Raw genomic sequence first — 22,063 nt, 5'->3', positions numbered from 1 at the left:
GGGTTGGAGCTAAACTCTGCAGGACATCCCTGATTTAGATCATATAGTATCCTACTTCTTCATCTGATTGTTTTTCCAAGTTTTCAATGGAAATACTTTACCAGTGAATATCCATGACTCTTCCACTCGTTTGTGATCACTGGCAAATAGTTTTCAATAGATTGGGATTAAAAAATATTATATAGGCCTATATATATATATACACACATACACACACATACATACATACATACACACATTATCAATAGTCCATATAGTGCTATGGACCATTTTATATGTATGTCCTGAATAAAGAAATGATGATGATGATATCAATGCCATGGAATTCAATTTTAAAACTGATATACATAAAATAACACGCACAGATTCATATAATACTTCCATACATAAACAGAAGGTTTACATTACAAACACAAACTAAGCCATCGGAAGAGGATTGTCAGTTTTTATCTGTCAGCAAAATTTATTTCCTCTCAATTAGTGATATTAAGAGCCCCCTGGTGGTCATGTGATGCTAACACACCTCCAAGTGGCACAGCCACGAAATCAAACTAGTTTACATTGTAGAATACACTGATTTCAACCCAAGCTCTTAAAGAGTTTGCATACATGAAAAGGCAAAAAAAAAAAAAAATCCTATTTTTTAAAGCGAATCTGTATGCTTTTATGGAAAAGTATTGAAATTTTCTACTTAAAAGTTCTCACAGTTTAAATCAAATGTGAACATACTAAAATATACTAAAACTAACAGCCGTTTTAATAGAAGAACATATGTAGAAACTCACTGTAAACTATGTAATTTATAGGCATTTTGCAGATGCTTTTATCCAAAGCAACTTGATTTGTGCTTCTGTTCTTGTCACAACAGCATTTCTGTTCTACAGGGATTCCACGTCTTTGACCAATGATTAGAATTGTTTGTGAATAAATTTTAACCCTCACGATTTCTCACCACGTAAACTGTTCTTTTCATGACTTTTTTAAGTCTGAAAATCCAAAAAAGTAAAATCCCCCTGACATTCCCTGAAGTTTCCCATGATCGTGGGAAATGCTTCTGACGGCGTGCCTATTAAATAATCCCATGAAAGCCTTCTTTTCTCTCGATTATATTCCCCTAGCTCTTCCTTTCATTAAAACCAAAGTGATGAGCCAGGTTGTAAGATCAAACATTACGCTGCCAGCATCTCTCGCTCCGGCTTGATTCGTCCCTCTTTTCTCTCTGCAAAGACACAGAACACAAAGAGAGTGACGGAAAGCCAAATAAAAAAAAAACCATGTCATTCTCTCTCACACACTGCTGTGTTTGACAGTACTAAAACAACACCTGTCTCTCCCGTAGGCACCGCGGACAATGGATCTGTGGGTAATTCTGGAAGGGTTATGTCTTCTCCCTGGCCGGAGAGAGAGAGAGAGAGAGAGAGAGAGAGAGAGAGAGAGAGAGAGAGAGAGAGAGAGAGAGAGAGAGAGAGAGAGAGAGAGAGAGAAGAGAGAGAGGCGTTGGATCAGGACCAGCGAGCGACGACGATGAAGACGGATGACAGGTAAAGGTGCCCATACCTGAGTGATGGTTTCCAGCTCTTCTAACACAGCATCCTCGTCCTCCAGTGTCAACCAACCCGCCAGCAGTGCACTAATTTGCTGTTAGGGAAGAAGTTTCAAGAAGCAGTTCGACATTCGAAGCAATAAAAAACAGGGAAGAGCATGGCCAAAGTCCGAGGATATAACAGCAGGAAGGGTTATAATAATAATAATAATAATAATAATAATAATAATAATAATAATTAATTTGTTACATTTATATAGCGCTTTTTCTGGGACCCACAAAGCGCTTTACATGGAAGGGGGAATCTCCTCAACCACCACCAATGTGCAGCATCCGCCTGGATGATGCGACGGCAGCCATATTGCGCCAGAACGCCCACCACACACCAGCTTACTGGTGGAGAGGAGACCGTGATGAAGCCAATCAGTATATGGGGATGATTAGGAGGCCATGATGGACAGAGGCCAAGGGGCAAATTTGGCCAGGATGCCGGGGTTACACCCCTACTCTTTTATCGAAGGACATCCTGGGATTTTTTATGACCACAGAGAGTCAGGACCTCGGTTTACCGTCTCATCCGAAGGACGGGTTATGACGAGAATGCTTGAATTCAATATTCTATTCTGAATGTAATCGTGACGTAATCAATTCGCCCACAGTGGAGCAAAAAAAAAAAAAAAAAACCTCATATTTTAAACTCTTTTAACTATAAACCATCTGTTCCGGTCTACTGTCATACGAGCGTTCATGAGATGGATGTTGTGACACATGATGGTGTGAAGTTGGCGTGAGAAGTGGCGATCCTTTGAGCTTCCGTATTACTTCTCGATCAAACTTAACTTGTGAACGCGTGCGTCTACAGTAGGCCGTTAGTTAATTTATAGTCATTTTATTTATAGTTTATAGTCAGTTAATTTATAGTCATTTATAGTTAAAAGAGCTTAAAATATTAGATTTTCTTTTATACACACCTAGCTTTTTGCTTCAGAAGACAGTGGTTGTGTGGATAATGTCACGATCGCGGCAAGACACACTTAAAAATAGCTAAATTAGGTTTTTTTGGTAATAAATAAATGGTTGTACATTACAACTCGAGAGTTTGGGGCCGGTAAAATACCTTAAGACAAAGACTGCATTTATTTGAAACAGTAATATTGTGAAATATTATTTAATTTTAAAATGTTTTCTATTTGAATATATTTTAAAATGTAATTTATTCCTGTGATGGTAAAGCTGAATTTTCAGCATCATTACTCCAGTCTTCAGTGTCACATGATCCTTCAGAAATCATTCTAATAATATGATTTGATGCTCAAGAAACATTTATTAAAAGCGTTCTTGTGCTATCTTTCTTTAATATAAATGCCACTTGGTTTGTTTCATTGTGTTATGTAATGCAATGCAATGAGTGTCATAGTTTTGGAAGTGTTTAAAGTGTGACAGTTATAACCTTCTGATACTCAACGGCCTCCTGCGTCTCCTCCAGTATTCTCTCCACCTCCTCAACTGACATGACCTGACGAGAAAAAAGATCAATCCGTGGAAAAAAAAATTACTTCAGTCAAATGCTCATAATATACCAGGAATTAACTTTAGAAATATTCATAACATTATTGACCTTTCGCTAACTTCCACCCCCATTTGGTTACTGTTCCTCACTGAGACGAGCATTGAAAAACACCCCACAGAAATGAATAGTGCAGTTTTCAGTAAAATGTGCTCAGAAAGCAGTGCAAATGGAAAAGATGTTATTCTTATTTAAGCTGGCATTGTGTGAACAGAATTGTTTTTGATGTACCTACAACACAAGTGCATGTGAACTTGCTCTCACCTCTACTGCAATTTGAATCAATCCATACATAAAGTCTCGCTCAAAAGTTTGGGGTCAGTTTTTTGCATAATGCCAGCCTATGTTCTTCATTAACTGCCTGTGAACAATGTCTGCTTTGCCCCTCAAACACTGTAGTTGTAGCTGAGGCCTGGAAGAGTTTGGTTTGTGTTGTCAACATGTCGAGAAGATGCTGTTTTCAGCACTGCAAATCCATTTTGATGCACTTCTAAAGGATAAGGACTCAAATTGATACGGTAAAACCGACGCAATTGTTGCTGTTCACGAAATGAACAGTAACAAATGAAAGAGATACAAAGAGGACAAATAACAAATGAAAGAGTTTTGTTTTTTTTACATTTGGATACATACGTGTAAACCTATTAAAGGAGACCTCCAAAACAAAAATTAGGAACCTTTAAAATAGCATAATGGGATTTGGTGAGCCTAAGAGACTTTAAAAAAAAATTCACAATTTAAAAAAAAAAAAGTCTTACCAACCCCAAACTTTTGAACCGTTAATATATTATAATATTAGACAATATTAATTTACTTTGTGTCAAATATACTGTAGGTGTTCTTACTCATGTTCTACATTTGGGAATCAAACACACAAAGACTTTTATTAGAAAACAGCAAAAGCTCATCTGATAATACTGTATAATGGGCGGCAACAATTGCTAAGGTAGTTACGCTTTAAAGGTGCTCTAAGCAATGTCGGGTGACGTCACTTCTTGTTGACGTTTGAAGTATTGTCAAACAAAACGGAGGCTAGCTAGACCCTCCCTCCTCCTCATCCGCGCACTAACATCCCAAACCCCACCCCCAAATTCTTGACGGTTATTGGCTGGAACAGTGTCATGTTTCGTGGTGCGGGTTAGCCCATTTTGTTTTTGTTGTCGTTTGTTGAGCCTGTGGTGTCTGCAGAGACCGTGTTTTTGTACAGTGTGTTCAGGGGACACCCAACTAGCGGATAGGGAGGAGATGTTTGCTGTATGTGACAAAAAAAATGTTTGGCCTAAAAAACGTGTGACATCGCTTAGAGCACCTTTAAATGTGGGATTTAGCGAAAAAGCCCTTTTTTCCCCCCTGCTGTTGATTTCGAGGGACTCTGGAGATTTCGGAGGTCTTCGTGGTACTACAGCCCAGGACAAAACAAAGACAGGTCAGCTCTGCTGTAATCTAAGAGTGTTAGGTTTAAGCCTTTAATCCCAGAACAATGAGCAACAGTTGCCAAAACAAGCTGTTACGAACTACATCGCCCACTGCACAACACCAAAACAGACCAATGAACCGTCTTAGCTCCTAATAACAGCATTTAACATGACTGATAAATGATTACTAAGCTGCTGCAGGAGCGTTCACTTGTTATAATACAGCAAGTATGAAAAAAAAAGAATCTTATTTTTCTTAATGGAATTTATTATACTGTAAATCATTTTTTAAAATCAGAATAACTTCCCCTCCCTCTTGCAGCGATATCTCTTCTCTTCTCTGATGAATTGTTTACTGGCATGAGGGCGGGGCAACCTGTCACTCACATGAGATCGACCAATAGCAAACCACAACCATCCAATCAATTCCCCACGGACAGAATCAAGCCCCGCCCTACATTTTTTTCTTGTTCAAAAAGCCGTTTCACACGGACTTACGCCAAAATAAAGAAAAAAAGATCGCAATTCAACTATCATCAACTATCGCAATTCTCATTTCATGCTGACTTTAAGCTAGTTTCAGTCTATATAGAGACTTACCTCATGAATCTGCTTAAGACAGTCATTCCCAGCTTTTAAACCCTCGATGACCTTTACTTCAATCTGAGCAAATTCAATTTCTTGAACCTGCATGAGGCATATTCAGAATGTAATTCATATCTTATATCTCTTAATTATTTAATACTTAAATATGAATAATATCATGTAAACCCACCATGCGCTCCAGGTTGGCTATCTGGATCTCGGTCTTGTCCAGCAGGAGATCTTGGTAGCGTTTCTTTTTGAGCAGCAGAAGAGCTCGTCTGTGAAATGCATGAGTCACAGGTGTTAGTGAATCTGTTCAACCAAAATCACCTTGGCAATGTGGCACCACGTTAGCACGATAAAGGCACTGTGCAATGCATGATGGGTGACTTTGGGTGATCGGACATCATGAATGGTTACGTAATCTGAAATGTCTTACTCTTTCTTGCCATCCTTCAAGAGCAGTTTGGCCAGATGTCTCTCTTTCTCCAGCTGTAATGTGATTTTCTTCTGATATTGTTTCAGTTTATCTCTCTGCTGTTTCAGCTGCTGTGATCCAGTGACAGGATGTGATGTGGAAACATGACAGTTCACTTACAGAAGCACTTCTTATTCTTAAAGGTGCCAGTTTCTCGACTTAGATTAATAAACGGACGTGGATCTGTGTGCAACAGTGATCACTGAAACACTGTTCCTGTGTGTTCTGATAAATAAGACCGCAGACTCCACTCAAACAGACATTGTCCAAACACGACTAATTTTGACAATGCTGCTTGTTTTCTAACTTGTCTTATTAATAGAAGCTGTGATTATTTGATATCGAATAAACAAGTTATTGAGGAGAGTGTTGAATTTATGCATTTTTAGCACTTAAAATATTCTATAAAACATTTAATACATTAATAATTGAATTACTGTACATTATTTTATTAATTTAAAAAAGTCAGCCCCCTTAATTAGCTTATATTGTAAGTGTATATTTACATTTTAGTGTAGAATAGAATAACCTATAAATTCTACAGTAAATCTAAATGATATATTATTCTATTAAACGTTGTTCTGTTTTCTACGCATTACTATTCTATAGTTCTACTCTATTTTGCTTAATACATTTCTGATGCATTTTATTCTAAAACATTGTGTTCTATAATCGATTAAATTCCCTTTCATTCTATTCAATATAAGATGTTCAACTCTATTCTATAATAAACTGTTCTCTTCTAGAATATATTGTACTGTTAAATTCTATAACAAACTCTATTCACGAACATTTTTATGTTCTATAACATACTGTTGTTTTACTCTATTCTATAATCGATGCAGATCTGTTCAGCTCTATTCTGTTCTGTTGTATTCTAGCATACGGCTCGGTTCACCTGTATTCTACACTTTTTGCATTTTATTCTAATACATTATCTTCTATAATTGAACTATTCCATTTCATTCTATTCATAAAAGATGTTCTACTCTATTCTATAACAAACTCTATTCTAAAACCGTGTTCTGTTTTACTCTATTCTACAGTTGATGCAGATCTGTTCTGCTCTATTCTATCTGTTCTACACCTGTATTCTATTATATACAGTTCTGTTCACCTGTATTCTACACTTGTTGCATTTCATTCTAATACATCATGTTCTATAATTAATCCATTTCATTATATTAAATAAAATATGTTCTTCTTTAATCTATAACAAACTCTATTCTCGAACATTGTTCTATAACAGACCGTGTTCTATTTTACTCTATTCTACAATCGATGCAGATCTGTTCTGCTCTATTCTATCTGTTCTACACCTGTATTCTATTATATACAGCTCTGCTGACCTGTATTCTACACTTGTTGAATTTCATTCTAATACATCATGTTCTATAATTGATCCATTTCATTATATTAAATAAATATGTTCTTCTTTAATCTATAAAAAACTCTATTCTCAAACATTATGTTCTATAACAGACCGTGTTCTATTTTACTCTATTCTACAATCGATGCAGATCTGTTCTGCTCTATTCTATCTGTTCTACACCTGTATTCTATTATATATACAGTTATGTTCACCTGTATTCTACACTTGTTGCATTTTATTCTAATACATTATGTTCTACAAGTGATACTATTCCATTTCATTCTATTCAATAAAAGTTGTTTTTCTACTCTATTCTTTAATAGCCTATACATGTGTTCTGTTGTAGTACTTTATTTTATAATAAACTGTTCTGTGCTATACTATAGGCTACTAGACTCTTTTCTATTCAATAATCGACGCATATCTGTTCTACTATACAAACTCTGTTCTGTTGTGTTCTATATAACATACTAATACTCGTTTCTACAGACATCTATTCTGTGTAGCCTAAAGTAGGACAGCTGATCTAATCCTTTCATTCGCAGTTCAGTATTAACTCATTTAAGACGCAATACATTATACGTTTAAACGTGTATGCAACGACACCAACCCAACACAAGTGCGCGCGTGTGTGTGTGATGATGCTGATCGACTTATTGATTGATCTTACCAATATCGCCCTGTCCTGCTCTGTCACCCGACTGCGGCGTCCCTGTCTGCCGAAAACATTTCCCATCGCGATTAAACCACCACATCCCCGCCTCTCTTCTAATATTACATCTCATCTGAAATGCTAGCTGCTCTTTACTTCAAAACACATGGAAAAGATGTTCCGGTGCGTCAAGCGTTTTTTTATTCAGCTGTTTCACATGGCTCTTTAAGCGCGTGTGTTGTGTTTATGGAGGCCCTCAGCTGCGCCCTCTTGCGTCTATGATGGGACTATTTGGCGCCCTTTCTTTCGCTTTGTACAGGTGTATGAAGGACATTCATTCATTCATTCATTCATTCATTCATTCATTCATTCATATAGTAGGGTAACATGGTGTAAGCTGCCACCTGGGGGACAATTATAAGTTCTTCTCCTGACCATAGTTGGCACAAAATCTCATCTCAGCACTTTTGATAATTGGCACTCTATTTTTAATTTTATCATTTTAATTTGATCAAATCATAGATTTAGTCAGGAGAAACAGGTTTGAGGTTAATTTTTCTAATTTTTTGTATCTGGAAAATAGTGATCTATGACATTGCATTATGTTGAATATCAAAAAAAAAATTTCGTGTCTGTTTGCTAATGAGGGATTTGTGGACACAACACTGTTTTATGACATATCTTCAATTAAAATATGGGCAATTCAATAAGTAAATACTCATATGCCATGTATGTGTCATAAATTTTACCTTCCAGATAAATCTTTTACTGGGATTCTCCTTTGCCCGTCATCGGTTATTCACATAATTAAAACTCAATTGTCAAATAAAATTTTATATAGAATATTTGATTTAGTGTTTTACATTAATGACACTTTAAAATATGTACATATTAATAAGAATTATATAAAACATAATTTATACATTTTGTAAGTTTACATATATACAGGTTATATATATGAAAAATAAATTACATAATTATATTATATAAATATCTATTCGTCTAACCATCTAATATATATTATTTATTTATTTTTCAGCTCAACACAAATATTTGTTTGACAGAATATTTTTTCCTTCATACCAAACCACATTTGCACACAACGTGCACTGACTGAACATGAAGCATGAATTAAGAATAATAAAACTTGACTTTAATAATAAAAAAAAATATTTATTGAATTAATCGACACAAAAATGCATTACATAAACAATTAAAAACAGCACTTTTGAAATGTAGACAAAGACAATATAGTGGTAGAATTCAACATTTATCATCTAATCTAATTGTATTCCTTTTCATTCATTGGGATCATGAAAATCTGTCTATTTAAACAACAGTATGTTGAGCATTTAAAAAAAATAAAAATAAAATAAAAAACATATCTACAGTACATCCGTAGAAACACAAAAATGCTTAACCTAGAAAAATAGGCTTCGTCAACTTTGTTTGATCTAGTTTGAGTATACAAGCATACGAACAACATCAAGAAGCTTGAACCAAACAAACAACTAAAGTCTGTCAGTGATTTACATATCCAAAATTTTTCATCTCCATGTCTACTGTTGCAGAAAGTGACTTATATTTATCTTTGTTGTGTGCTGTGAGCCTTGAGGCGAAATCACATGATCACAACATAGAAGTGTATTTAATGAGAGGCACCAAACAAAACACCTTGTTCCTCATGCAAAATATATTCAAGACCATTTAGTCTGTCAGATTGCAGAAAGCAATCCAATTGATCATTTCTCTCAGGCTACATCATTAACCAGTACTGAGAAATATTCATTTAAGGCTCATTATGGAGCTCAAGGCCTTTGTGTGGTAAAATGGAATCGATTTTTTCCTTTCTTTTTAAGTGAAATGATTAATTTGAGCTATTAATCGCCATTTGCATAACCTAAGCTGAAGTATTATTATTAAGACATTTAAAGGGATAGTTGACCCAAACATCTCACCAAACCTGTGGATTTACTCACAAAAGAAGATATTTTAAAGAATATCAGTAACCAGACATTTGACGGCACACAATGACTTTTTTTTCCTACTATGGAAGTCAATGGGGCTCATTAACTGGTAACATTCTTCAAAATATCTTCTTTTTTGTTCAGCAGAAGAAAGAAATTCATACAGGTTTGGAACAACTTGAGGGTGAGTAAGTAATGACTAATCTTTCATTTTTGGGTGAACTATCCCTTTAAGATCGTTTTCTGATCCAGTCCATTATTATCACAGAAAAAAAAATGTATCAATGATATGACGAGTTCCTGAGGAGAATAAGCGAATATTTACACGTGATCAGAGCTCACCCATAAACCTCTGAGGTATCTTTTTGCCTTTCAGATGAGAAGAGTACTTTAAAGGTCTGGATGGCATTCAGTTCTCTTTGAGAACTCCCTTTAATGCGCATTAAATATTTGTGCTGTACCATCCATGTGTCCTTTGAGATTACTCGAAGACGTTGAGTGATTTTAATCTTCATCTCACGCTGCCAGAGACTCCTTTGGGAAGAGGACCCAGAAAACCTACACCTGAAAGTCTGTCCCGAAGTGTCTGATTTGGGCATCAGTCATGGACAGGTAAGTGGTCCTCATGCTGGGTGTATACTGCAGTTGATAAAGAAACAGAAAGATAAACACTGTGTTTGATCGACTTTGGATAATGGCATGTGTGAAAGCCACATGCAAAAGACCCTCAAGCCTTGTTCACGCACGCATACAGTGATCTGCAGTGAGAAACTTTGAGGCAAAATGAGCTAAAGCAACCTTTTGTGATGTGGAGTGGGCGTGTACAGTGTCTTTATGCAAATGAACAGTGCAGTGACCAATAAAAGTGAAGACTAGCTGTGTTTGAAATTGCCCCCTATACCCTCATTCACTTTTCCCTACATTACTCCACTAATATAATCCACTTGAAGGAGAGAATGAAAACGAGCGAGTTAATTCGGACACCGATTGCGCTGGATATCATAGTTTGTGCTTGCTGTTTAAAGGGTAACTAAACACTAAAACATTTTTTTTTACTTAATGATCTGTAAGAATGGAGCTTCATAAATGCTGTTCATTGATTAGAGTACATTTTTTGACATTTGGGTTTAAAATGTTTTAATTCTACAATATATGGTGTAAAAACGTCTGAGTGCTGCCCTCTTCAGGTTGAACAGTGGCTACTGCAGTTGAATTTTCCTATTGGAAGTTGAGGTACCCTCTGACGTCAGAGGGTACCAGCTCACCACCCCCTTGCCTACAGAGAGATGCGTCAGTTACTCTTTAATAATCACTTGAAAGTTAGCAAACAGCTGCAGAAGTAAGATGAAAAGAATAATCTTGAACTCTGTTGTGAAATCTAATGGTTAAACCTTAATTAAACAATTTAATAGTCAATAAAAAAGGAATTTATACCTGTATGATATTACGCTGGAGCAGCAGTTTGTAAAATAAAAGGATGATTCAGCTGCAGGCGCCATCTTCTGGCGAGACGCTTGAATTCATTCAGCGCGCAACTCTCACAGTGCATTATGTGTATTCTCTATCTGTTGAGGGTACATCAGTTGTACACTCATTGCGGTGCATTGTGGGATTCAATGAGCGCACTAAATAACTTCCACTACGGTTTCGGACACCACTACAAATGGCTGTCCTCTCAAATAGTGCACTATTTAAGGGTATAGGGGGCGATTTCAGACTTTGACTGATCTGTTTCCCCCCAGAGATGATGGTGGATTCAAGTCATGATGGAAAGATTGTATTTAGAAGTTGAGTGCACACTCTACAACTATAATTTATTTATTTTTTATTTATTATATCATTTGTTTTTTGTAGCCAACTTACATGCACCAAGAGCAAAAGTAATATTATAAATTGTATTATACAATACAATCTTATACATTATACTACGGGCTGTTGAATGCTTGAATCTGATGGTTGACAAACTTCTAAGGTGCAATTATTTTCAAGGAAACGCACGGCTAAAGTAGTTCCAGGCAGTTCTTGAGCGCATTACAGTTCCATATCACTTCGCCAAATGATTTCAGTTATTTTAAACAGCAAAAGAACCAAAACCAACAATGACACTGACCCAGCAAATAAATATAGTAAATAATAGGATAAAAATGACAAATTATTTCAATGTTTTTTGCTGCAAAATTACGTTTTATTATGTGTGGAAAGTAAAGTCTCTCCCACTCTAACACACTCACACATACAGTAACGTTTTATCAGCGCAGCTCTGACGATTTTATCAGAAAAATAGATTAACAACTTAAAAGCTACATGACATTTCTCACTAGCGAGTTAATGATGGCGCTGTTCTTGAAGCAGATTAACTTACAGTTTCGCTATTAGTAGAGACTCTGCTGCCGAACACTGTTGAGACACACAGACTGACTCAGGTAATTCACTTACGATTAATCTCTCTCTCTCTCTCTCTCTCTCTCTCTCTCTCTCTCTCTCTCTCTCTCTCTCTCTCTCTATAACTGCATTAATAACTGCATTGACTGTGATCAATGGCTCAAGCCTCTGTTACAAGCTCTAAAATGACATTTTGGAATTAACAACGGAGGCTTGAGATGAGATGCGCAAGAAATAAGTCCTACAAATAAGTGTTTGAAATACATCATCAGAACAATGTTTTGAGGTGTGGTACCCGCAGTATAAGCAGAATAAATTGACTCGGGCTGTTAAATTATTTGAAAAATAATGCTGTGCTAATTTTGTGCTAATATTAATACCAGTGGGTCTGATTGAAACACCTGAAATCATTAATTAAGAGTTGCGTCCCAATATATATATATAAAAAACCTTGAAATACATGGGCTGTTCTTTATTTAGTAGGAGTAAAATTTTTTTTTTTTTTTTGTAGTTGTTAAAGAAGGTAAACCACCATCTTGCTTCGACCAAAGTGACTTGAACACACCTGACGTCATAATTACAACATCCAAATCTGTAAATGCGAACGTCCCAAAGCACTGTGGATGACTGCAAGATGGAGAAGTTACCGGCAGCAATTTCTCTGCTCTTTATGATGTGTTTCTGCCCATTATTGGGCATTCATACAAAAATAATGCCTGGAAACCTCCAGAAATAAAATCACTGTATGTTTGAACAAGCCTTCAGGTGATGTATTAGTGCAGGAAAAGAGCTGAGCGGGAAAACATACTGATGAATATCTGGGCAAATAAAAGCAAAAGACAACAACCTCAAAAACTGCTCAGTGCTCTTAAATTTCCATAAGGACGTACAGAATGTTTATGGATTGGGTGAAGATATCGTCGGATGATGGAAATGAGGACAAAGGCATGTTGAAGGAAGGCAGAAGCACGGTAGGGAGGAGGGCAGTGGGCTCACTTACTGTTTCTAAATGTCTGGGGATATAACTTCAAATGTGATAAAAGACAGGAAAAGAACTCAATTAGCTGTAAATTATCTCTGTGTGAATACAGCGTCTTGACAGTTAAAAATGAAGTAGGGAATCGGTTCATTAGACAGAAGACTGTCCTTTGATGAGTTTTACGCCTTATGCGATGCATCAACCTAGACGACTCAGAAGACGATCCTCTCAATTACACCCGTTCACTTATGATTCATCTTAAACCTCACAATCTGCACGAGCCTGATAGAAATACTGGCTTCGAGTTAAATCTAAGCAGGGCTGTTTTTAATTCATTTTCATTAATAATTTAGCATTAACAACTAATAGTAATTTTTCTCCTCATTCCCCTTTCTATCTGCATGGATACTCCACTGAAAAAATGAAACATAAGGGGGCAGTAATGCTCCATATCTGCTTTAAAGCTTCAGTTCTCATGATCATGTGCACCACAATCACACAAAGCTACATGAGTACCACAACATTATGATTTCATTCATGCCAAAATATCTGCTATATTTTATAATTATTTGAATATACACTGCTGTTCAAAGGTTTTAATGTTTCTGAAAGAAGTATCTCATGCTTATCCAGACTGAATTTATTTGATAAAAAAAACAACCATAAAAACAACAGTATTATTGTAAAATATGCTTACAATTTTAAATGCCATTACTTCAGTCTTCAGTGTCACATGATCCTTCGGAAATCTTTATAATATCCTGATTTGGTTGTGTGGGTCCATTTGAAGCTGTCTTAATATATATTTTGGACTGTTAAAAATTTGATCCCAGTTCACTTGCATTAGATCCTAGAATGTTTTCCTTACAAACATTAATTTCTCTTCGGCTGAAGAAAGAAAGTCATATACATCTAGGATGGCCTCAGGGGGTGAGTAAATAATCAGGAAATGTTCATATTTTGACAAGAATAAACTATTCCTTTAATGGACCCTTGCTGAATAAAATCATTATTATTATTATTTTTAAAAAGAAACTTACTGAACCCCAAACTTTTGCACAGTAGCGTATAAGTGATTAAGGAATAACTGACTCAAAAAAAGAAAAAGAAAAGAAAAAAGACCTAAAATTTATTTCCATGATCTGCGGAAAAAACTGGAATTGTGAAAAACATGGAATAGTGCTAAACATCAACCACAACCTAAATATATGATACACATCATGATGTATCACAGTATTAAAAACTTTGCTTTATTTTTGTCCTTTAGGGACAGATAGACAGGGAATATGAAGAAATTACTATTAGGTGTTAATGCTAAATTATTAATGGATATTAAAAACAGCCCTGCTTTGATTTAATTTGAAGCCAGAATTTCTATTAGGCTCGTGCAGATTGTGAGGTCCTTACCTCATAGAGTTGAGAATTACCAGTTAATAACTTTTTTTTAAAAATCAATAGTTGGTGAAATTCATCGAACATACAAGGATTGAGTACAATTTAGTCGGTAAGATTAAAAATCAAAATACCGATGGTGGTGGTGAACCGCTCCCGATCAATGGGACGTTTTCATAGCGAGGATTTCGTTCAAAGAGCATGGACTGGTTCCTGCAGGAGAAGAGGAAAGATAAGTGGGTCAAGCATGAGAGAAAACAACAGCCCTCTCACACACACACACACACACGCACACTCACATGTACTCTGGTGTGCTGGATGTGGCCTGCAGCGGAGGGTGAAGGCTGGTCTGGCTGCCCAAACTGCTGCTGTAACTGCAGAAACTGTGAACTTGAGCTCGGCTGGGGTTATACGCACTGATGCGCCTCGAAGGGTTAAAGGGGTCCTCCTCATCCATATCATCATAATCCCTGTCCCTGAGGAACAACCAAGCACACGTCAACGGCATCGATCGATGCCGTGTACCGCAGTGACACAACAGGAACGGTACCTGATGGCGATGAGGGTCCAGTATCGTGGGACGGCACACATCAGGGCACAGAAGGCACAGCCTGCCAGCAGAGAGAACAGGCACAGATACAGGAGCCCTTCCACACCGTCATAGCAAACGCCCAGAAGAGCCTCCAGATAGTCCTGCACAACCACCACACTGTTAGATCAACATGAGCCTATTCAGAACGCGAGACGCCACATGGGAATACGTTTTTTTTTTGTTATTTTTGTTAAAGGTGCTCTAAGCGATGTCAGGTGACGTCACTTCTTGTTGACGTTTAAAGTATTGTCAAACAAAACGGAGGCTAGCTAGACCCTCCCAAACCCCACCCCCAAATTCTTGTCGGTTATTGGCTGGAACAGTTTGTTATGTTTCGTGGTGCGGGTTTGCCCAGTTTGTTTTTGTTGCCGTTTGTGGAGCCTGTGGTGTCTGCAGAGATTGCGTTTTTTACAGTGTGTTCAGGGGACAGGCAGCTAGCGGATAGTGAGGAGATGTTTGCTGTATGTGACAAAAAAAATTTGGCCCCAAAAAAATACGTGTGACATCGCTTAGAGCACCTTTAACTAACACATTACCAGCCAAAACAGAGTTGGCTCTGTTTTCTTTAATGTTGATAATAATAATGAATGTTTTTTGAGTATCAAATCATCATATTATAATGATTTCTGAAGGGTCATGTGACACTGAAGGCTGGAGTAATGATGCTGAAAATTCAGCTTTGATCAAAAACAAATAATGTTTGTATTACAAGTTTTCTCAAAATTAACAAGTGCATGAAAAAAAAAACGCCTGTAGTGTCTTGCCTTAAGTAGTTTGATTTTAATAATTTTTTATTTATACAATTTTAATAATTGATAGGTACAACGTAAAAAAGTATATGATCAATAAGTTATGACAACATATGTTTTTACATTGCTTTAACTCATCAAATTAAGTTAAGCAACTTTCAGCTTTTTACAAGGATGACTCACTTTATGAAGACTACGGCAGTCCAGCGAGGCGGTGAGCTGGTGCAAATTGAACTCCGAGGAGTTCAAGAGACGCTGAATTCCTAGAAGATCTTTCTGAAATGATTCATAGGGGAAATCAATCATGTTCGGAGAAAAAGGAGGTACAGAATGTGACGCAGAACTCTTTATTTCATCTATCTTTGACAGCACTCTCACCTCTGCAGTCGGAAACACAGGGAGAGAAAACTGCAGCAAACCTTGCACCTGTATCTGCATGGTGGTCAGAGACCTCTGGAAGATGGTCAGAGACTGCAGCACAGAAACAACAGCAGAACATGTGAGCTAAAGCAGTCGGATCTCTGACCTAAAGGATTACTACACAGACATGCCATAGGTTATGCTAATGCTAATGCAACGATAAGTAAAAGGCCATAAATCCCTGCTGAGGATATGCATTTACACTCATTAAGGGATTAAATTTGGTTAATGGTTACATCTGTCTTATATTTGCTTCATGACTTCCCCTCAGAACGTTTACTGTAATAGATGATCATCCAAAACAGGAGCTTAGCCAGCACAGAATAAATGTCTAAATCAGTGGAAAAGCTTTCGCAGGATTCCCACAGGCGACGCGAGAAAGCCAGACAAATCGAATCATCCCAAAACTACAGACAAAAGAGACCCTCTTTGATCAAAGTTTAATTTTCATATCGCCTATTCATAATTGAATTAGCCAGGCAGATTTTTTTCTTTCTTACAGAAACGTTATAATGGCTTTAACACGGGTATTCACTTCAATTAGAGGTCAAATGAATCTGTGAGCTCCGTTAATTGCTTGTGTAAGGAGTTCAGGGAGGAATTGAATCATTTACCTGCTGGAACGGATTGTGAAGACTCTGGCTGCAGTACAGGTAATAGTGCACTATTTCTGCAGGAGACACACAAGCAAAGTCGACATTCAGGGGCCCGAGTCACAAAAAGATTCTTAAAGGGTTAGTTCACCCAAAAATGAAAATTCTGTCAGTATTTACTCACTGTTGTTCCAACCCCGTAAGACCTTCGTTCATCTTCGGAACACGAATTAAGATATTTTTGATGAAATCTGAGAGCTGAATCACTCCTAGTGTAGAGCTACGTCACACGTAGGCTACTATTGGCCGACGCTGGTCATGTGTGTGATGCGTGTGACGTACAACAACAGAAGCTTACGCTATTACACTAGTGAACTGACTCGAGGCCCACAGAGAAGGAAATGAATAGTTGAAATAAAGTCGTTATTTGTGGTTTTTTTTGCGCACAAAAAGTATTCTTGTCGCTTGATAAACTTAAGATTGCACCACTGTAGTCACTGGATTATTTTAACGATGTCTTTAATAACTTTTCGGGGCTGGCAAGTTCAATCCCTGAAGAAGCCTATGGACTAGTATGAAGGAGTGATCCAGCTCTCAGATTTCATCAAAAATATCTTAATTCGTGTTCCGAAGATGAACGAAGGTCTTACGGGGTTGGAACAACATGAGGGTGCGTAAATACTGACACAATTTTCATTTTTGGGTGAACTATCCCTTTAAGGAACAAGTTAGGAGATTTATACAAATAAAGCGTAAGAATTTCATAAGAATGAAAGTGCAATTCTTGAAACGTTCTTTAAAAATAATGCATTCATTTGCACTCCGTCTTTATTCATATTTCTTGCGCTCTCTCATAAGTGCTGAATGTGCCTAAAAATTGTTGTAATTCTAAAATTAAGAACGAGGTCCCTATCTGACTCATGACTGATCATTGTTTACATTATCGTCACTTAAAGAGTACTCATGCACATCTCAAGTAATGGTAATACGTATTATCTGCAGCCACTGTTGGGTGTTATTCATTTCCGGCATTTATTTACCTGTCCCTTGAAAAGGTTAAGTAAAGGATTACAGATTGCATTAAACACTGTATAGAACAATTCGATATAAAACAATAGTGGATTTAAGATTGAGCTTCATTTTTGAGTTTAAAAAATAGGGGAAAAATGGCACTTATAAACCTTATCAGGAATGTGCTGAGATTCCGGACCCAAAATTACTGTGCTATTAACTGAAATTGAACTGTCAAAATTTGGAAACCATCATGTTATGACTTCAATCATGAGAACATTACAATATGACCACCCAAATACAATAACTACTCAGTATTAAGCCACCAATCATGTAAATTACATGTAGATGTAAATTACTATTACGGAAAATTCTGTAAAACTCAATAATGTTTTTGGTGCAAGAAACCTTAACTAATAAATTCAGCAAAAAAAGAAACGTCCCACTTTTCAACTCTTTTTTTGACCCCTCAGCAGATGTCTTAACGTGTAACTATTTGTATGAACATAAAAAGATAGAACAACAGAACAAATTTCACAAACATTCGATGAACAAAAATGGAACAATGAGTCCCTGAACAAAGGAGGGCTCAATATCAGAAGCCCACCAGATGCTTTAAGTCCTACAGTGCATCTCATCCTCATGGACCAAAGAAGATCTGCCAGTTCTTGTAGTGAGATGTTACTACACACTTCCACCAAGACATCTGCAAGTTCTCATATTCATATGCTTACATGTGGATCAGCTGTCCTTTCTGTATCCCTGTAGCACCGTCTTACATTATGAACATGGCAGTTTATTGCTCTGTTCACATCTTCAGCAGGACTATGGCATCTTCATGCAGATGATCAGAAACTCTGGGCATCTTTCTTCCGGTGTTTTTCAGAGTCAGTAGAAAGATCTCTTTAGTGTCCTACATTGTATCTGAGTCTTCCGCCTGTAAACTGTTAGTGTCTAATGGACTGTTCCACTGGTGCATGTGCAGTAATTGTTTCTGCTTCATTGTACACACATGAAAAACATTATTTAAACCCTTTCAAATAAAGATCTGTAAAGCTTATTTGGATTTTACAAAATGATATTTTTAAATACAGTATCCTGAAAATGGGGCATTTCTTTTTATGTTGTTGCAGCGTTTATAATAAATAAAATGGCATAAAAGTGGATCAATATGCCTTTAAAATGTCTGCGTTTAAAAGATCTGGATCGTGGAAAGGACACAGGCATGTGAGGTAAATATTACTTACCTGCACTTAAGGAGTCTTTGGTTTGATTGACAATGAACTTGTCAGGAGAGACACAAAAGTCGCTGGTGCCCTAGAACAGAATAAATAACAAATTCAGCATGGACAATTCTGATGTTGAGAGGCCACAAATAATTTTGTGGATGTTTTTGCAGCGTTCACACTTATTGGGTTTTGATATTTGCAAGAGTAGACATCGGAAAAGCATAAGGAGGGCAGCAGCTTTTGTTTCTGCTCTGACATACAAGGGGTGGGAGAAAATGCGCAACAAAGTTTAAATCCTCTCTGGCTAGTGCACTTCCCATAATGTTTAGACATTAGGTCAGTAGGCAGAGAAAGGCGGCCTTTTGTGGTTGTTCAAACACATTCGATCACGAGCGTTTACACCGCAAAAGCAATCCGGTAAAATGTGTTTTCGACTACGTCTGGAAGTGGTTGAAAGTGACAAGCTCAAACAATTTCAGACCCCGTTTACACCTGTACTTAGCGTCATCCACCTGTGATCCGATCGACCTAATGCATCTTAACACCAGGTGTAAACAGGGCCTAAGACCTTTGCTGAATGTCAGGACCATATGAGCTGTTCACACTGGGGAAAATTCTATTGTGAAGATCTGTGGATGGCCAAGCTTAAATTAGTGGGTGTCAGCGACAAGAACGAACAGAACGAACCTTTACCTGAAACTTTCTTAAAGGAAAATGTCATAAATATTGTTTCTAATTAAATTGTTGTGCACTTATAATTCTCCCCTCTGACAAAGCTCTGAAATTTCATTCATGCATTCAGATCTGGACGGCAAAACCAACCAGATTTTAATTTTAGCATTAGGCTTAGTGTGGGCTTTATGGCTCAATATTATCAATCATTTCCTCTGTAAAGTTAGGGTTGGGGTAATGGCTAGGGGTGTATGTTGGACCAGAACGTTGTCGTTCCAGGACCAATATAAAATACATCCAAGTTAGCAAATCCAAATTCATTGCATATTTTAGATTTTACATGTATTTGAGACTACATGCAGTAATGTGGAAACTCAGTAATCATTTGAATAATCGATAAATCAATAAGAAATCATTAAAATCAATTACAAAACAAAAATAACGAATCAACTAAACCAATCATGAGATATATAGCCATAAGGATAATTAGATAATTTAGTAATTGAAAAATAACAATTTAATATAAACATTGATCATTTGAAAACCATTTAATCTGCAATTCTTAAAGTCCCCCTGTGGTGAAAATCGAGCTTTTAATGTTGTTTATATGTCTATGTGGTGTTTTTAATATGCTTTAAGACAAACCACGTACAAATTCATTACAGTCAACACCATTATTGAGTATTTTCTCTTTAAAACTGCAGTGAACCAAAGACAGTCTCAAAAACGCGGTTTGAAATCATTGGTGTTTCTGATATCGCAAACTACCTTGTAACCAATCAGGTCAACGTGTGATCGGCAACGAGTGGATCTTTGAGCTGGTGTGAGTGAGTGGAGGCGGGGCTCATTTGCATATTCATTGCACCATGTATACTAAATGAGGCAAGGGTGTAGAGTTACACTCAAGCCATTTTAAGGCATGAAATCTGTATTTTCGGTGATTAAAGATCATTTTTAAGGGATACAATCATTGAGAACAGGGGGAACTTTAAGATAAATAAATATCACTGAAAATGTTTAATAAAGTGATTTATAATCATATTTTATTTGCCTACTGCTTCCTATCTATCCCTATCATTGATTTGTTTTTTATCAATTGATTACATTTTTACTGTTAAATTTCCTTATTAATGCTTAATTTATTTATTTCTCAAAATCGAATCAATCAGGGTGGTACACTTGGGGCTCCTACAGGAAATTCTATCTGAATTAAAAAAAAGAGATGAATGCAGACATGCATGTCACACATCCCTGCAATGCTTGTTTCCACTCTCAGGAATCGATGTAGTCAAGCACTGCTGAAGTAATCCACTTTACCGTGGGGCCTGACCTTTGCTCTGACCCCTCATTGAGCAGTCTTAGGTTCTGCTACCCACAGACATCCTGATTGAAGTGTCGGCTGTGACTCTAATCACAGTCATGCTCACGGTAGAGCTCAGGTCTGCCACATGTGTAGCTCCTCAATGACTGAAGCTAAAATAAGAAATTAAGCCAATTCATTCGTAAGCGTATTCATTCGGCACGCATTTGCACCGCGGTTCATCTTAAATCTGACAACGCATCTATATGGTTTATTGAAAATAACAGCACGTAAGACAAACAAGAGTTCTACTAATGCATGTTTCTGTCCATGGATACACATTCTGGGTTCCCAATACATTACAACAGCGATGATCCAAAACATGGACAAAACACTCACTCTTTGTAAACTTTGTTTAATGAGAGTGCGTGTGCTCGAATACGACTAAGGTCGTCATTTATGTCGTCATCACCCGGGTGTTGATAACGTGCGCACAGGTGAGACCTTAACAGCACACATTGCTATCTGTTTAAACTAATTTAAGCCTCACCTATTTAAACATTTACGAGGCAGAAGACGTGAATGAGAACTTGAGCGGGCTGTGAGAAGATTGTACGCGCACTCATCTGAAGGATGCAAACCCAAAAATATTGAGTCTAGTTTCAGCGTGTACTGGATCCGGGCATTATCTCTTAAAGGGACAGCAGCCTACTATTCCTGCTGTCTCTGTTTTTAATGGTAATCAAACAACAAAAGACAAACCCTGAAAAACACTGTTTATTTTATTTGTATCTTTGCTATATTGCATTTATTTGTGTTGTTGCTTGTACTTAGATTATTTGTTCTAATTTTCTTTATTTATATTTGACAGCAGTCCATTTTTCCCAAAACATAGCACATACCGAATCGTACTGAAACCGTGACCCTAAGACCAAGATACAAACCGAACCACGAGTAATTGGAACCGTTGCACCCTTAATATCTATATTAGTGCTGTCAATCGGTTGAAAAATGAACTTGATTAATCACAATTATTCACAATTAAAAACACTTTTTTATAGTTTTATATTTAGTTTATATATTTTATAATGTAATTTCACAGATAATCTCCAAATTAATGTAGAGACAACATAAGACAGTATATTTTAAATACTTGTTTTACTTT

At 36.8% G+C, this 22,063-nt stretch overlaps 2 protein-coding genes across 3 annotated transcripts in view; both read right to left on the bottom strand.

The window, feature by feature from the left end:
- Nucleotides 1-431: 431 nt before the first annotated feature.
- On the bottom strand, nucleotides 432-7,873 carry chmp6a (charged multivesicular body protein 6a). Of its 2 annotated transcripts, none has more exons than XM_077211805.1 (8): nucleotides 7,631-7,873; nucleotides 5,550-5,659; nucleotides 5,301-5,388; nucleotides 5,126-5,212; nucleotides 2,994-3,059; nucleotides 1,558-1,638; nucleotides 1,325-1,391; nucleotides 432-1,219 (listed from the first exon to the last, which is right to left on the bottom strand). In XM_077211805.1, exons 1-8 carry the CDS (start codon nucleotides 7,694-7,696, stop codon nucleotides 1,170-1,172), a joined length of 615 nt encoding a protein of 204 aa, XP_077067920.1. In that variant the 5' UTR covers nucleotides 7,697-7,873; the 3' UTR covers nucleotides 432-1,169. The 2 variants fall into 2 exon arrangements, with proteins under 2 accessions (XP_077067920.1, XP_077067921.1); XM_077211806.1 differs by having other exon boundaries at nucleotides 5,550-5,656.
- Nucleotides 7,874-8,764: 891 nt separating this feature from the next.
- The window catches only part of ttyh2l (tweety homolog 2, like), a 44,150-nt gene continuing 30,851 nt past the window's right edge, over nucleotides 8,765-22,063 (bottom strand). The window contains exons 7-14 of the mRNA XM_077211804.1: nucleotides 18,945-19,014; nucleotides 16,708-16,763; nucleotides 16,052-16,144; nucleotides 15,857-15,949; nucleotides 14,883-15,025; nucleotides 14,632-14,808; nucleotides 14,467-14,545; nucleotides 8,765-10,218 (exon numbers count right to left, since the gene is read on the bottom strand). Coding sequence (XP_077067919.1) covers nucleotides 10,138-10,218; nucleotides 14,467-14,545; nucleotides 14,632-14,808; nucleotides 14,883-15,025; nucleotides 15,857-15,949; nucleotides 16,052-16,144; nucleotides 16,708-16,763; nucleotides 18,945-19,014 — 792 coding nt within the window. The 3' untranslated portion in view covers nucleotides 8,765-10,137. The remainder of the gene's footprint in view (nucleotides 10,219-14,466; nucleotides 14,546-14,631; nucleotides 14,809-14,882; nucleotides 15,026-15,856; nucleotides 15,950-16,051; nucleotides 16,145-16,707; nucleotides 16,764-18,944; nucleotides 19,015-22,063) is intronic.

Source organism: Siphateles boraxobius, unplaced genomic scaffold, assembly GCF_051911475.1.
Source record: "Siphateles boraxobius isolate OS27281-9 unplaced genomic scaffold, OSU_SipBor_1 66, whole genome shotgun sequence".
NCBI classification, from domain to species: domain Eukaryota; kingdom Metazoa; phylum Chordata; class Actinopteri; order Cypriniformes; family Leuciscidae; genus Siphateles; species Siphateles boraxobius.
Note: the sequence above shows the minus strand (reverse complement) of the source record. Positions and strands in the feature narration are given on the sequence as shown.